Genomic DNA, 14,103 nt, shown 5'->3' on the forward strand with positions numbered 1-14,103 from the left:
CTAATGGAAATAGAGCAAAGTCGAGTTCTTCTAAGTTGCCTTAGCATAGAGATTTTTCAGTTAAAATTGATGGAATATACAGACGAGAAAAGGAGAACATTTGCCACATGGTCTCCTAGGCAGTGATTGGCACAGCAGGATTAAAAACTGAATGTTGGTGATTTCAGTGCCATTACTCCACGGTCATTGTTAATTAACGGTGAGGTGTCAGCATACCTCTTCTTAAATTAAGTCCCTCGTGTTTTAACATTTATAGAAAACTATTGTGTTACAAACCTCCAAAAGTATCAATAAATGGCTGATACTTGCATCTGACTTCATTAGTATCATCCAAAAACTAAGATGTCTGACCCAGTTTTTCTCTTCAATTATTTTTAGCAGCATGCCTAGCCTTAACATCTCAATGTTAGCCCTGTGCACCAAGTTGTTTTTTTTTTTTTTTTTAAATAAAACTTCAATTTATTTTTAAAGCATTGCTGTCATTGCTGTTAGCAGTTTCTCTCTTCCCATGCTGCATCCTAGAAATACTAACACTGAGCATTTACTCTGCACCAGCAGTGAGCTAAGTGCTCTCACGGGTATCACAGTCTTTTTTTTAGATTTTATTTATTTATTTAAGAGGGAGAGGGAGCACAAGCAGGGGAAGGGGCAGAGGAAGAAGAAGAAACATATGTTCCCCACTGAGCAGGGAGCCCTATTTGGGGCTCCATCCCAGGACCCCAGGATCATGACCCAAGCTGAAGGTGGACACTTGACTGACTGAGCCACCAAGGTGCCCCACAGATACTATACAGTCTTGAGAATTCTATCTGGTATAGATAATGTTTCTCCTTCCCACTTTACTAGAGAGAAAAGTGGAGTTCTGGGTGTGGACTTTGAGTCTCCTTGACTCGTGACCTTTTCCTCTCTCACATCATTCTTTCCTCCCTCAGTAACTGCACACCTCATCTCTCTTTTCCAGTGATCCTGCCCTGCGCCTCCTCTGTGATCTGCCCCCTCAGCTCCAGAGTCACTGCCACTGTTTTATTCAGACCTCATTGCTATACCCACATTACTGACAAATTTCCCTGACTCATTCTGTCTTCTCACTAGCACAGATTGTCTTTTGAGAACAAGAGCTAATTAGATTATTTTGCTCCTATTCTCCACGGCCTGAAAGATAGCCATTTGTCTGTGCCCCCGACATACAGGGGTCTTCACTCTTCTGCCTACAGTTTACGTATTTAGTGCTACCTACCATTAGGTGCTTGCTAAGTTTTCTAGACTTTAAGGAGTTCCCATTTTGAAGCCTTCACAAGCTTCTCCAAACAGCCCCAGTCTAAGAACTTCCAGGGGGCATAAATCGGTTCTGTAGAGCTTAGCATACTGTGTTCTTTTTTTTTTTATTATTCTGATCCTCCCATTAAATTGTGCTCCTTGCAGGCAGGAACTAAAAACTAGCCAACTATCATATATCTGGCCTTAGCGCAGTATTTGTAATGTAGGTGCTCGTCATTTTTTGAGTAGCTAAAACAAACAGAAATTATCAGAGGAAGAAAAAAAAGACATTATGTGTACTATAGTGGGAGGAACATAGAGTTGGTTTGACAATACAGATTTCATCCTTTGGTCTTCCAAATATTAGGTGTATGGCTTAAATGAGTTACTCTTTCTGATCCCCAGTTTTACCCTCTAAAAGAGGAGTTAATGGGCCCTTCGCAAACTTACACATATTAAAAGTGGATCTCCAGAGTTGGGGTGGGTCCTGATTGGCTCAGTTGACAGAGCATGCAGCTCTTGATCTCAGGGTTCTGGGTTCGAGCCCCTCATAGGATATAGAGATTACTTAAATCCTTTTTTTAAAAAAGCTGTATCTCAGAAGTTTTATATAAATTGCCAGCTTAAAACCCTTACTGAGGGGCACCTGGCTGGCTCAGTGGTTTAAACCTCTGCCTTTGGCTTAGGTCATGATCTCAGGATGGTGGGATCAAGCCCCCACATCGGACTCTGCTCAGCAGGGAGCCTTCTTCCCCCACCTCCTCTATCTGCCTCTCTGCCTGCTTATGATCTCTGTCTGTCAAATAAATAAATACAATCTTTAAAAAAAAAAAAAAAAAAAAACCTTACCGAAATTTAAATTTTGGGGTACATGGGTGGCTCAGTTAAGGATCTGTCTTTGGTTCAGATCATGATCCTGGGGTCCTGGGATTGAGCCCCTTTTCAGGCTCCCTGCTTGGTGGGGAGCCCACTTCTCCCTCTCCATCTGTTAATCCCCCTGCTTTTGCTCTCTGGCTCTCTCTCCCTGTCAAGTCAATGAATAAAATCTTTAACATACCTGTATTTTAAAAATATAAATCTTGCGGTGCTTGGGTGGCTCAGTGGGTTAAGCCTCTGCCTTCAGCTCAGGTCATGATCTCAGGATCCTGGGATCGAACCCCACATCGGGCTCTCTGCTCAGCAGGAAGCCCGTTTCCCCCTCTCTCCCTGCCTACCTCTCTGCCTACTTCTGCTTGCCCTGTATGTCAAATAAATAAAATGGTTTTTTTAAATAAATAAAAAAAAAATTGTAAATCTTGCTAAAAGATCCTCTTTTTGCAGATACATGTATGTGTTCCATAGTAAAAGTATAAAGACCTGCATGGAAGTGATAAGCCCCAGATTTGAGCATAGTGGTTATGAGAGGACAGAACACAGCTAGACATGTCATGAGGGGAAAGATCCTCAGGAGCCTTCTGTGTGGATTTTAGGATGTTTTATTACTTAAGCCAGGTGGATGGTTGGGACATGTAGGTTTTATCTTGTTTATCTTTTGTATGTCTGAATTATTTAGGATAAACACTGATTTTGAGAAATACGATTCTGTTGAAACACTAAGGTTTATCTTGATTTTGACAGCTTGGATCCAAGAGGAAATCCGATTCCTTTAGCGTTTACATCAGCTGTTCAGTGCTTTGTGAATCACTGTCAAATTCACATTCTACACAGACAAATGTGTAGGAACTAGTCTTCCCCATGATACTGTCATGAGCCCTTCTTAGCCTCCAGAAGTAGTCCATCTTCCAGACCACATTTTGACCAAGATACTTTCAGAAGCTTATCATAATTGGACATTCTTGCAGGTAGTACTAGTTGTGGTGACTCACCATGTGTGTAATACAAGTGTTTACCTTTCCCAGTCTCCCCTTCAGTGTCGCGCTGCCTCATGGGTATGGTAGTGGAGAGACTGACTGTTCTTGGCTGTGTTGGCTAGGCCAGTACTGCGAATCCCATGCCTCAGTTTCTTACACCCGTGTCTGGGCATCTGGCTTTGAGCCATCAACTTCTGGTGATTTTGAAAAACTGTTACTTAGAGTTTTATTTAACTTAGGTCCCCCTCAAAGACCCAAACTGAATCTAAAGCCTCGGAGTACACCTAAGGAAGATGATTCCTCTGCTAGCACCTCCCAGTCCAGTCGAGCGGCCTCTATCTTTGGAGGGGCAAAGCCTGTTGACACAGCTGCTAGAGAGCGAGAAGTAGAAGAGCGGCTGCAGAAGGAGCAGGAGAAGCTGCAGCGCCAGCTGGATGAGCCAAAACTAGACCGTCGGCCCCGGGAGAGGTGAGGTTCTCCTCCATTATGGCTTTCCTGCCTGGAGGTGGAGTGGCTCCTCCTGGTGGGCCGGGCAGCGCATCCTTAGGGCACCCTTGGGAAATTCATGCAGGTGTTGCTGGTTGTCACTTACTAGCAGTTAGTGTACATGGGCTGGGCCGCTAGGGGCGCTGCAGTATATGGACAGTCACACCTGATGAGTTCGTTGCCTGGCCTTAGCAGTTTTTAAAAGGGCTTAAACGGCCTTAACTTCTGGCAGGTAAAAATTGGTAGTGATTTAATATAGGAGTGTGAAAATTATGGCTTGTTCCTTTTTTATAAATATAGTTTATCTGACTCAGTAAGAAAAAAATTGCCAAATCTGGCTTTAGTGTATGGAGTAAAATCCCACCATGGTGAGGTTAGTGGATGTGCCTCCTGCCCAGGTTACTGGGGTAGAGTAGAGAGAAAATGTTTTCACTCGTGTTACACATCAACTGTAAGATATTTTTCATTTAATTTTACTTGGGTGTATGTTAAAGGAGTCATTACTGAAGTGTTTGTTATTAAAAGGTGGAATTGGATCCAGTAGGGTAGAAACCTCTTGTAATAATACTCTGAAAAGTGGCCTAGTTTTGAGTGGTTTGTAGAGTTGGGTTACTAGTCAGGGTAAGGCTGTAGGTTATATAGGAGAATATTCTTAACCCTGGTTGGTCCTTGAAGTGTTTAGAGCCAAAGTATCTTAATGTCGGCAGCTTTCAGATGGTTTGAGAAAGAGAGACAGGATGTGCACACCAACCCCACCCATAAACACAGCATGGTAGAATATTAGTTATAGTTATTGAGGGGTCAGCATGGGTCCAGGGTGGCCTTGATTGAGCTGGACATAAGTTGTTTTCTATTTTTTAAATCTTTGTACAGACACCCAAGCTGGCGAAGTGAAGAGACTCAGGAACGAGAACGGTCCAGGACAGGAAGTGAGTCATCACAGACTGGGACCTCGGCCACATCTGGCAGAAGTAAGTCAGACCAGGGTGGGTATCGTGTTATTACCCCTTTCCATAAACGAGCCATAACCAAATTACGCAGAGACTTTAGGGTTTTAAATTGAGTCATGGAAGCTTTATTTGGATTAGCATAGATTGATCAGAATGTCACGTGTCCTGGTCTGAAAAATCTGACATGAGCACCAGAAGAGACTTAGGTGATCTGTTTAATAATCTTCCACTGAAGAGTATACTTGACTATTAGGTTTGTCCCTTTCTTTTATGTCATGATGTTCCAGAGTTTTCTTTAGAACGGTCACCTTCACACAGCACTCTCACCAGCCCTTTTGGATGTCAACATATGACCAGAGCAATGTCTCAAGTGATGATCTTCTGCTCTTGATCCATCCATCCATCCTTCCTTCCTTCCTTCCTTCCTTCCTTGAATTTATCATTTGTCACAAACATGTTTAGTGTTTTTGGAAACCAAGTGATTAAATCATAACATCTCCCTTCCCTTATTGTGAACCAGTGTTTTTTAAGTTCTTTCTTCCCACCTCTAAATTGATTTGTACTTAAGCATTTCACTTTTTTTTTTTTTTTTAAGATTTTACTTATTTATTTGACAGAGATCACAAGTAGGCAGACAGGCCGGCAGAGAGAGAGAGGGAAGGAAGCAGGCTCCCTGCTGAGCAGGGACCCCGATGCAGGGATCGATCCCAGGACCCTGAGATCATGGCCTGAGCCGAAGGCAGAGGCTTAACCCACTGAGCCACCCAGGCGCCCCTGTACTTGAGCATTTCAAAGCATGACTCTGGGCTGAGAGGATTTAAAAATTCATCTAGGTGTTTTAGAAGGTTTCTGGAAATTATTCCTACTGGGGTAGCCTTTTAGTAACAGGATGGTAATGCCTCTGTTTGTAGCCAGGTGAGAGTGTGATGGTTGGGTTGATTATGTACTTGAGGAGGCTGCACAAAGAACCGGGCAAGTTTTGAGGAGACACTTGGTGCCCTTAAAAAAGAAGTATGTTCTGGGGTTTTTTGTAAATGTGTATCTGTGTGCATGTGTTTGTGTTGAGCCTCCAAATTGAAGTTTGATCAGTGGTTCCTGGGGTTGGAGGTTCATCAGAGGTCCTCTTCCACAGAGGATACATACTCTCCAAGTACAGACATTTTAACAGTGCGCTGAAAACGTGGAAAGACTGTAATCCTAAAATAGAGTACTCATTCCTAGGAGAGGTCAGGTGGCTCTCCTTGGAGAGCCATGATTTTTCCTCTTTTTCTTGAATCAGTAAAAAATGTTACTTTTCTCAACATGACATATAGTAACCACCGATTTGGGGATAATTTCATCTGTTGGGCCCCAGATACAGGTCTGTATTTAAGAATAATGGTGAAAAGAGGTCAGCTTAGGTGTGAACCATTTTCCATTCTCTTGAGATCCTGAATAGATGTTGTTTAATAGCTTTTCCTAATAAGGCAGCCTTCCTATTCTGACTTCACAGATGCACGAAGGAGAGAGAGTGAAAAGTCTCTAGAAAATGAAGCACCCAGTAAAGAGGAAGACTGTCACTCTCCAACTTCCAAGCCTCCCAAATCTGAACAGCCTCTGAAGGTAATGCCAGCCCCTCCGCCAAAGGAGAATGCTTGGGTGAAGCGAAGTTCCAACCCTCCTGCTCGATCGCAGAGCTCAGACACAGAGCAGCCATCCCCTACCAGGTGAGTCAGCTTGGGAGCAGAACAGTTGCTTAGCTGTAGAATCTTAAACATGGTGATGTCATAATGGAAAGGGCCCTAGCTGTTGGCCTTACAGCATCTTTTTAAGTTATGCTATCTTTGCTCTTAGTTCAGAATCAGTGGTGTGCTGGAAGAGGCTCATTGAAGCCATTATTCAGTTTTCTAGAGTTCTGATAACTGGTTGACATCTACTCGAAATCTGCAGATCAGTAATCAGGAGTTGCTGCTGCCACAGTTCGCAGCATGGCTTTGGGGGTCCATTTACTTCCCTAAGTATTGGGATTCTTCTTTGTAAAATAGTAATACTCCCCTTGCATGCATGGTGATCCTACAGGACATCGTACTTCGTGAGTGTTCACATAATTGCTTTCATTGTTGTCTTTCCTGTATTTTAATGTTCCACAATGTTAAGTATGTATTTTGGGTTCTCTGTAAAGTTTACTATTTGGAGAATGATTATACATTTCTTTTCTGTTCCTTCCCTAAGACTGACGAATATAATTACATGTTTTCCTTCTAGTGGTGGGGGGAAAGTAGTTCCAGCTCAACCACCTGAGGAAGGTCCAGCAAGGAGAGGTAAGACCAACAGGAAGTCAGTGTTTCACGTAGCTAGAGGCCTCAAAAAAGGCCTGTAGGGGTCTCATGAAATGCAGAACTCTAGTGTAATTTTGCACCTGTTTTTGTGTTTAAAATTCTTAGACTATCTGCTCTTTCTTACCAGTAGAGGGCAGGAGTGGTCTCTTTGGAGAAGGGCATGGTGCCCTGCCTTTTCCTGGTAGAACATTTCTTTGAAAGGGGAAAAAAAGAATTGGAAGGAAATTAACATGCTCGGTCCAGATTAGAAATGTCACCATCTCTAAGGCCAAGGTCCCTACACAGCATCACAGTTCTTCATTTCCACTTTGCTGTTAATGATGGCATAACCCTACTGTGGAACTTTTTAGTGGGTCTTATTTGGGGGCGGGGGAACGTGGGAAGAAGGTTTTGGGAAGAAAGTCTGGGTTGGGGTGAGGCTGAATTTCCCTCGGTACAAACGGGCATGCTTTTCTGCAGCTGAAGGGATACCTAGGGCAAAGAGAGTGGTTACTTGTTTTTCATTTATTTTTGTGTCCCCACTCAAGCAGATGAAAACAAAGTAGATGGGGTGAGTGTCCCAAAAGGCCAAAGTGGGAACTCCAGCCGTGGCCCAGGAGACGGAGGGAACAAGGACCACTGGAAGGAGTCAGATAGGTATGAGTGTTCTCTCATCATTTGTAATCTTTCATCTAATGCTAGGTACATGTGTCTTTGTAGTTAAGTTGTTCTTGGTCCTCCAAGCGTTGCCAGATCTCCTGCTATAAACAAAGGAAAGTCAACCAATATGGACAGTCAAAGTTCTAAGAATCTAGAAACGAAAGTCCGGATAACAAGGACTGCTGACTGGAGGTACCTATTCAGTGCCTCCCAGCTACCTGTGGGAGTTGGGACAGTCCTCTCCTAAAGATTGGTTTTACCCTTACGCCTCTGCAGGAAAGATGGCAAAAAGGATCAAGACTCCCGATCTGCACCTGAGCCAAAGAAACCTGAAGAAAATCCAGCTTCCGTAAGTGTTGGGTGCTTGCTCATGTCTGCCCTTGAACTCTATGTTCGGGGCTCCCAGGGAGTGGTGAGGAGTCAGGCACTGCTGTTTGTTCAAGATAGCAAATGCACCTGACTGTTACCGTTTTCTCCCTTTCGTGCCTCTCATCCCCTCTCAGAGATGAAAGGTGGTGGAGGGACTTCAGTAAGAGTACATGGTCCTCTGAGCCACTCACCTTAGCTACTCTACAGTGAGAGATGCTGAGTGAGTGAGTGAATGAGTGAGTGTGGCCTGGGCTGTCCCCTCCATTTTGCCCAAGTAGCTGTATGCTCTTTCTTGGGTTTTGATGTGAGATTTCAAGGCGTTGGTGATTTTTTCCCTCTTGTCTATTCCAGAAGTTCAGTTCTGCAAGCAAGTATGCTGCTCTCTCTGTTGATGGCGAAGATGAGAACGAGGGAGACGATTACACCGAATAGACCTCTGCATCCTGTGCTTTCTCCTAGTCTCTCCACCCTGGAACATTCGAGAGCAAATCAAACCTCTATCCAGACAAGACAATAAAACTCACCATCTCCTGGAGACCTTTCTTAACTTTTTTTTAAAAAAACAAAAAACAAAAAACAAAATGAAATGAAATTCTTTTGCATGCTGCTGCAGCCTTTAAAGTATTGAACTAACTGGAGAATCGCCAATGTAGCCAGAGAGAAAGAGACGTACAGCTTTTCATGGGAAGGTTGTGCGTTTTTGCGACACATGCAGTTGCCTGTGTGAGTAGTACCTGGGGGCCTCCATTTAGCAGAATGGCAGTGACAGCAATGCAGTGTCTGGAACCTGGTTGAGCAGTAGGGCAGGCTTAAGGAAGAGTGTGAGATTTCTACCTTTTAATTCTTATGATCCTGTTGTGGCATATATGAATTCTCAAACATTATCTGAATAAATTTTCCATCCTTGGAAAGGTAGGTTTAGTCTCTGAAGTTCTAGTCTCTAGGAGGCTGCCTGCCCCTCCTCTTTCTTAATTCGGAGTTCCTGGGGCTACCTGGGGGGATTCTTTCATTTTTACTCCCCAGGGGGGTAGTTGGGAGTGAGTCTCTGGACCACTAAAGAACAGGACTGCTTGGTGACCAAAATACGCAGGGAAGTCGTAGTTTGAAAAGAGGCTATGGGAAAGGGACTAATTATTTTGCACCAATGATTGGGGGGAAATGGCATGACCTCCAGTGAACACTGGAGCAGGAAGCATTTCAGGATCATGGGAATTCCCAAGTCTTTACTGTGTCCTGGTTTTGCCCTTTCTTAAACACTATCCTTTCTGGAAGTTCACATATATCCACAGTCTGTTGAAATCTTGAAGCTTTGAAAATTTAGGCTCTCCTCCTGGTCTCCTATCCTCATGCTACTCTTCGCTGTTAGCTCCCCCAAAGCAGCTTCTGCTTGAACCACACACCTGACCTGGGCTTTTTCTGTCCACCCCAGGGAGCAGAAGCAAATAAGGAATCACAGGCTCTTCTCCAGCAAATCTTGGCTCTTTCGTGTCTTTTGGACTCTCACTCCTTTTCCTCCATTCCTGCTTCGATTTCTTTGACCCCTGTTACACCTCAGAAAACTGGAATTAATGGTCTTGGGTGGTGAGTGAGGGTGGAAAATAGGGACACTGTGAGCTGTTCTTACAACCTTGATGGGGGCTTTTTGGTTTTCTTAAGTTTTCCTTCTCCACTGAAATTCCATACCAGTGTTTGGATTTATAATGTGGCCTCAACCAATGTGTGATTTTTGGTGGTTTTGAGGGGGTTTTTTGTTTTCTTTTCTAAGCTTCCCTTGAAAGAACAAATAATGGGAGAGAACTGTTTAACAAGGTCCTGGTTTCTGTTGTACCACAAGAGCTTAACTTCCCTCCTTTTATGTGCACCTTTGTACTGTCAGCCCAGGGGACGGTGTCCTTTCGGGTAATACTGAGACCGGCAGAGAAATGACACCTTGGTCTCCTGTTCGCGAGCCCTTCTCCCATCAGTCCTAGGTTAGACCCTGCCCTTCCGGCAGACGTGTCAGTGGAGTGCTGCAGCAGTGAGCTAATGAGTCCTTTACCCCGTGGACCTAAAAAGACTGACCAAGTGAAGTAACTTTTTAAATAATTGGCATGGATTGGCCAGTAGCCAGGAAGTGGATTTTAGAGAAATACCCAAAGGCTGAAAGGGGTTGGTGTTCTGTTGTTGTTGTTGGGTTTTTTGTTTCAATACCATTGAAAAGGTAGGTTTTGCCCTCTTTGGGTCTACTCCTTCCAAATGGTTGTATCCAAAAAAGCTGTTTTTTCCCACTCCCCTCCTGCCCCCGTTTCCATAGAAATGGGTTCTGTCCCGCTCCTTAATACATGTAAAATTTGTACAAAATATCTTCTATGAAAATGATTTGTAATCTGTAGACTTAATACCTGGGAGATCTCTTGAGATGTAAAATCCCATCCTTTGGGTTGTGGGCTTTTTTTTTGTTTTGTTTTCTCCAAATAAATCTGATCTTTAAAGTTCACCTTAATGCTGAAATTCTTTTGACCATATACCTGTGCCTTTCTGTTGCCTCCCCACCCCCATCTCTCTGGTCCTGTCTGCAGGAGTCTGTTCTGTGCAAGAACAGAGGGTGGGGTTACCAAGGGAAGCTAGGTTTATTGAGGCCCAAGAACTGGGAATTTGCACCCACTCCCCTCCAGCTTTTTTGTCTGGTGTTAACATTTAATACTTGATATCTGCTCCGCCCTTCAGCAGCCTGGAGAGGTTCTGCCTCTGCTTTCCAGGCTACTCAGCACGGGAATGGAATGACCTTGACAAGCTGTGCTGGGTTATAACTGAGACCCCTTTTCTCTTAATTTCTTTTATTTTTCTTTAATCAGGTTTTTTACTGTTCACAGCAAGTTGCCTGTTTGGGGGCAGGGGTTACCTATTTTTTGCGGGTTTTTTGTTTTTGTGTTTTTTTGTTTTTTTCTTAGAAGTGAGGGAAGGGACAGAGTTGGAAAAGAAAATCTTAAGCAGACTGTAGGCCCAGTGCAGAGCCTGATGTGGGGCTTGATCTCACAACCCTAAGGTTCCTGACCTGAGCTGAAATCAAGAGTCAGGCGTTTAAATTTGACTGAGCCACCCACGCACCCCTTTTCCCCTTTTCTCTGTCATAGACTTCGTGGGAATTTTCCAAATGGCTAGAGACAGATTGTTGGATTGCAAGGCAGGAACAAGGACGGTGGCTGAGAATCCTTAAGGTCAAAGGGGGTGGAACAAAACCCTGGAAACCCCCGGAAACAATTTGGAGGAAGATGGGGAGGCTATGCAGACAGGAGCCCAGCTACCCAAGTGGCTTTTGCAGTAGCTGCTCTTGGGGTTCCTGCCGGTACACTGATCTCTTCAAACGTGGAGGACTAGGGGCCCTGTGCTGACTGCAAGTCTTCCACGTGGGTTTAGGTGGGAACAATATTCCCAGGCCACCTGGGAACCCACCTCCACCACTGGCATCAGTCTGCCGCTTTCTCCAAGCTTTCATTTCAAGCTCCTCTCCACAGTGCCAGGAAAATTATGGAAAGAATAAAAATGGAAAAAGCTAACTTAGAGCTTCACACTGGTTGGGCACATGAAGGGTAGAGAAGGCACACCCTGTACTGTGTCCCAAGAGGGCACTCGAAATCCAAGGGAAAGGTAGGTGCTGGGATGGCCCCGTCCTCAGGATGTGTGGACACACTCAGAAGCCCAGCAGCAGAAACGGATCCCAGAACTGGTGTGTCCTGTTATCCTGCTATGAACCTTGAGTGACCAGAAGGGATCAGGAATGGCATCCTGTTCTCTAAGGGTCACTTCCAAGCAGCTTGGATCCTCTGTAAGTACACATAGCGGAGATTCTCCCAAACAATCACACACTAGGCTCTGGGACCCTGGCAGTGAGGTCCCAGCCAGGCCCGAAGGCATCACCTCAGGCACAAAGCAAGCTCACAGCATCTGGTTTCTCAGAAAGTGGGAGAGGAGCTACACATCTGCTCCTGGGAAGCATTAGTTCTCAAATAAAACCTCGTTTCTTGGCAACCATTATAGCCCCCAGGGCCACGAGTGAAGGGGGGACTGACTTCCCTCACCCTCCCGCCTCACCAAAGAGGAGTTTGGAAGAGGCGAGCTGTGCTGCTCCACGCCCAGCTTCAGCAACATCCCGGTTGGACAATACGCCCTCTGTCCTCTGCCAGCAGATCCGCCTCTGGTCTCAGCTCTGCCCCTTCCCCTGCTCTTCCTGGTTCCCAGCACCCAAACCCTCCACCAAAGGACAGCCCATGCCCCTCAAGGCCCTCCGATGTTCCCCCACCCAGAGGATCTGAGCACACACTATCACAGGCATGGGATCTCCCCAGACCTCGGAAGAGGGGGTTCAGCCTTCAGTCCCCAGATGGGCTGCCCTCTGCATAGTCAAGGTAAGAAAACCTGCATGGAGGAAAGGGTCAGGGGGTGTTCCTGAAACTCTGTTCCACCTTTACTAACACCATCCTTTCTGCTCCCTTTCCCCTCCCTTCAGAGGCTTCCACCACTCGCCACTCTGGAATGGTAGTCAGGATGTCTGGCTGGCTCCATATGCCACCCACGTTAATTTCACTCCCACCAAGCCACCTCCTATATATACTTTTTCACTTTCAACCTTCCTCATCATCTTCCCTCTGGCAGGCCCCTAACCACCTGTTTCCTGGGTCCCTCAAGTCTGAGCTGGAAGTTCAGCTACCCATCTTGTAACTCCCAATTCCTTGGAACCTTAGAAGTTCCTCTCAGGGGCAACACCACCAGCAGGATCGTGAGGCTCAGCCCTGCCCCCGGCTCGGGGATCCAATCAAGGGCCTATTTTCTAAGTCCCAGTCTCTCCCTTGGTACCTTTAAAGATTAGAACCTGGGGTGCCCGGCTGGCTCAGTCAGAAGAGCGTGGGACTCTTGATCTACGGGTCTTGAGTTCAAGACCCACACTGGGAGTAAAGTTAACTTAAATAAAGAAGCTTAAAAAATAAATAAAGCTTAGAACCTACCCCTTCAGCAGGCATCCCAGTCACCTAGCCAATGACCCCTACTGAACTCTGGGAAGGACAAGATTTTAAAAGAGATGGCTATAAAGGAGCCCCTGGGTGGCTCAGTCGGTTGTGTCTGACTCTTGATCTCAGCTCTGGTCTTGATCTCAGGGTCATGAGTCCAAGCCCCTCACTGGGCTCCACACTAGACATGGAGTCTACTTTAAAAAAAATTTTTTTTTAAGATTTTATTTATTTATTTGACAGAGATCACAAGTAGGCAGGGAGGCAGGCAGAGAGTGAGGAAGGGAAGCAGGCTCCCCGCTGAGCCGAGAGCCCAAAGCAGGGCTCAATCCCAAAACCCTGGGATCATGACCCAAGCCAAAGGCAGAGGCTTTAACCCACTGAGCCACTCAGGTGCCCCTAAAAATTTTTTTTAATTTAAAAACAAAAGAGTTAGCTATAGACTCCAAAGAAATGAGCAAATTTTCCTGTGTTATCTTGATTACATAATCAAATCTTCCCAAAATACACAGAATGACCCTTACCCCTGCCCCCTCTTCACTAGCCTCTGATAACTGTTGCTCTCTTTGGGGTTCCCCAAACTCTGGCCTCCCCCCTCCTCCCAGTGCCTCCCCCTCTTCCCCTCCCACACAATTCCAAACCCTCTGCCCCTCACCCCGCCCTCCCTCCAGTGGTTCCTGCTGCTCTAACCTCTTAGCAGACTGCCTACTAGACATGAAACCAGCCACAAGCAGTAAGATCCAGGCTCCCCAGTCCCAGCCACACCCACCCCTTCCAAATGCCAGTCTCTGAGGGACCCACTTTGTCACCATGTCTCTCCCAAGCTGCCAGACTGGAATCAGAACCAGACTTCTCAGCCTTTGCCAAAGGCAAGAGGAGCACAGAGATGACCCAGTTGAGAGCTGAGACAGGGAGGGAGAAAGGGCCTTGGAGCTGGTGGTACTGGCTGCCTTCAGCAGGCATTGGACATTGAGCCCTGGGCACTGGCTTCTCAGAATCCACCCCCCCCCCCCACCACCACCACACACACACACCAGTTTGCATCATGGAAAATCCAGTGGGAGGGTGAGGAAGGGCAGGAGGGAGGGTGAGGAAGTGCTCAATACTAGAAAATACCAATGAATCTGAGAATGCGAATCTATTCGGAGTTTCTAGAAAAGCATCCCTTCCCTCTACCTTCCCCCCCCCCCCCCAGGCTGACACAACTCAAATCACCCCAGGGCCCATTCGTTTCTATCCAGTACCAGAT

At 45.7% G+C, this 14,103-nt stretch overlaps 1 protein-coding gene across 4 annotated transcripts in view; it reads left to right on the forward strand.

Moving 5' to 3' along the window:
- The window catches only part of EIF4B (eukaryotic translation initiation factor 4B), a 32,404-nt gene extending 22,059 nt beyond the window's left edge, over nt 1–10,345 (forward strand). Inside the window, exons 9-15 of one of the 4 annotated variants that reach the window (XM_082741438.1) lie at nt 3,347–3,575; nt 4,467–4,579; nt 6,036–6,249; nt 6,788–6,843; nt 7,392–7,497; nt 7,777–7,849; nt 8,221–10,345. In XM_082741438.1, coding sequence (XP_082597564.1) covers nt 3,347–3,575; nt 4,467–4,579; nt 6,036–6,249; nt 6,788–6,843; nt 7,392–7,497; nt 7,777–7,849; nt 8,221–8,301 — 872 coding nt within the window. In that variant the 3' untranslated portion in view covers nt 8,302–10,345. Of the gene's footprint in view, nt 1–3,346; nt 3,576–4,466; nt 4,580–6,035; nt 6,250–6,787; nt 6,844–7,388; nt 7,498–7,776; nt 7,850–8,220 lie in introns of all 4 variants that reach the window. The other 3 variants (XM_082741437.1, XM_082741439.1, XM_082741440.1) reach the window with 3 other exon arrangements.
- The last annotated feature ends 3,758 nt before the right edge of the window (nt 10,346–14,103 follow it).

The sequence above is a fragment of the Mustela nivalis genome (genome assembly GCF_964662115.1).
Source record: "Mustela nivalis genome assembly, chromosome: 7".
In the NCBI taxonomy this organism is placed as follows: domain Eukaryota; kingdom Metazoa; phylum Chordata; class Mammalia; order Carnivora; family Mustelidae; genus Mustela; species Mustela nivalis.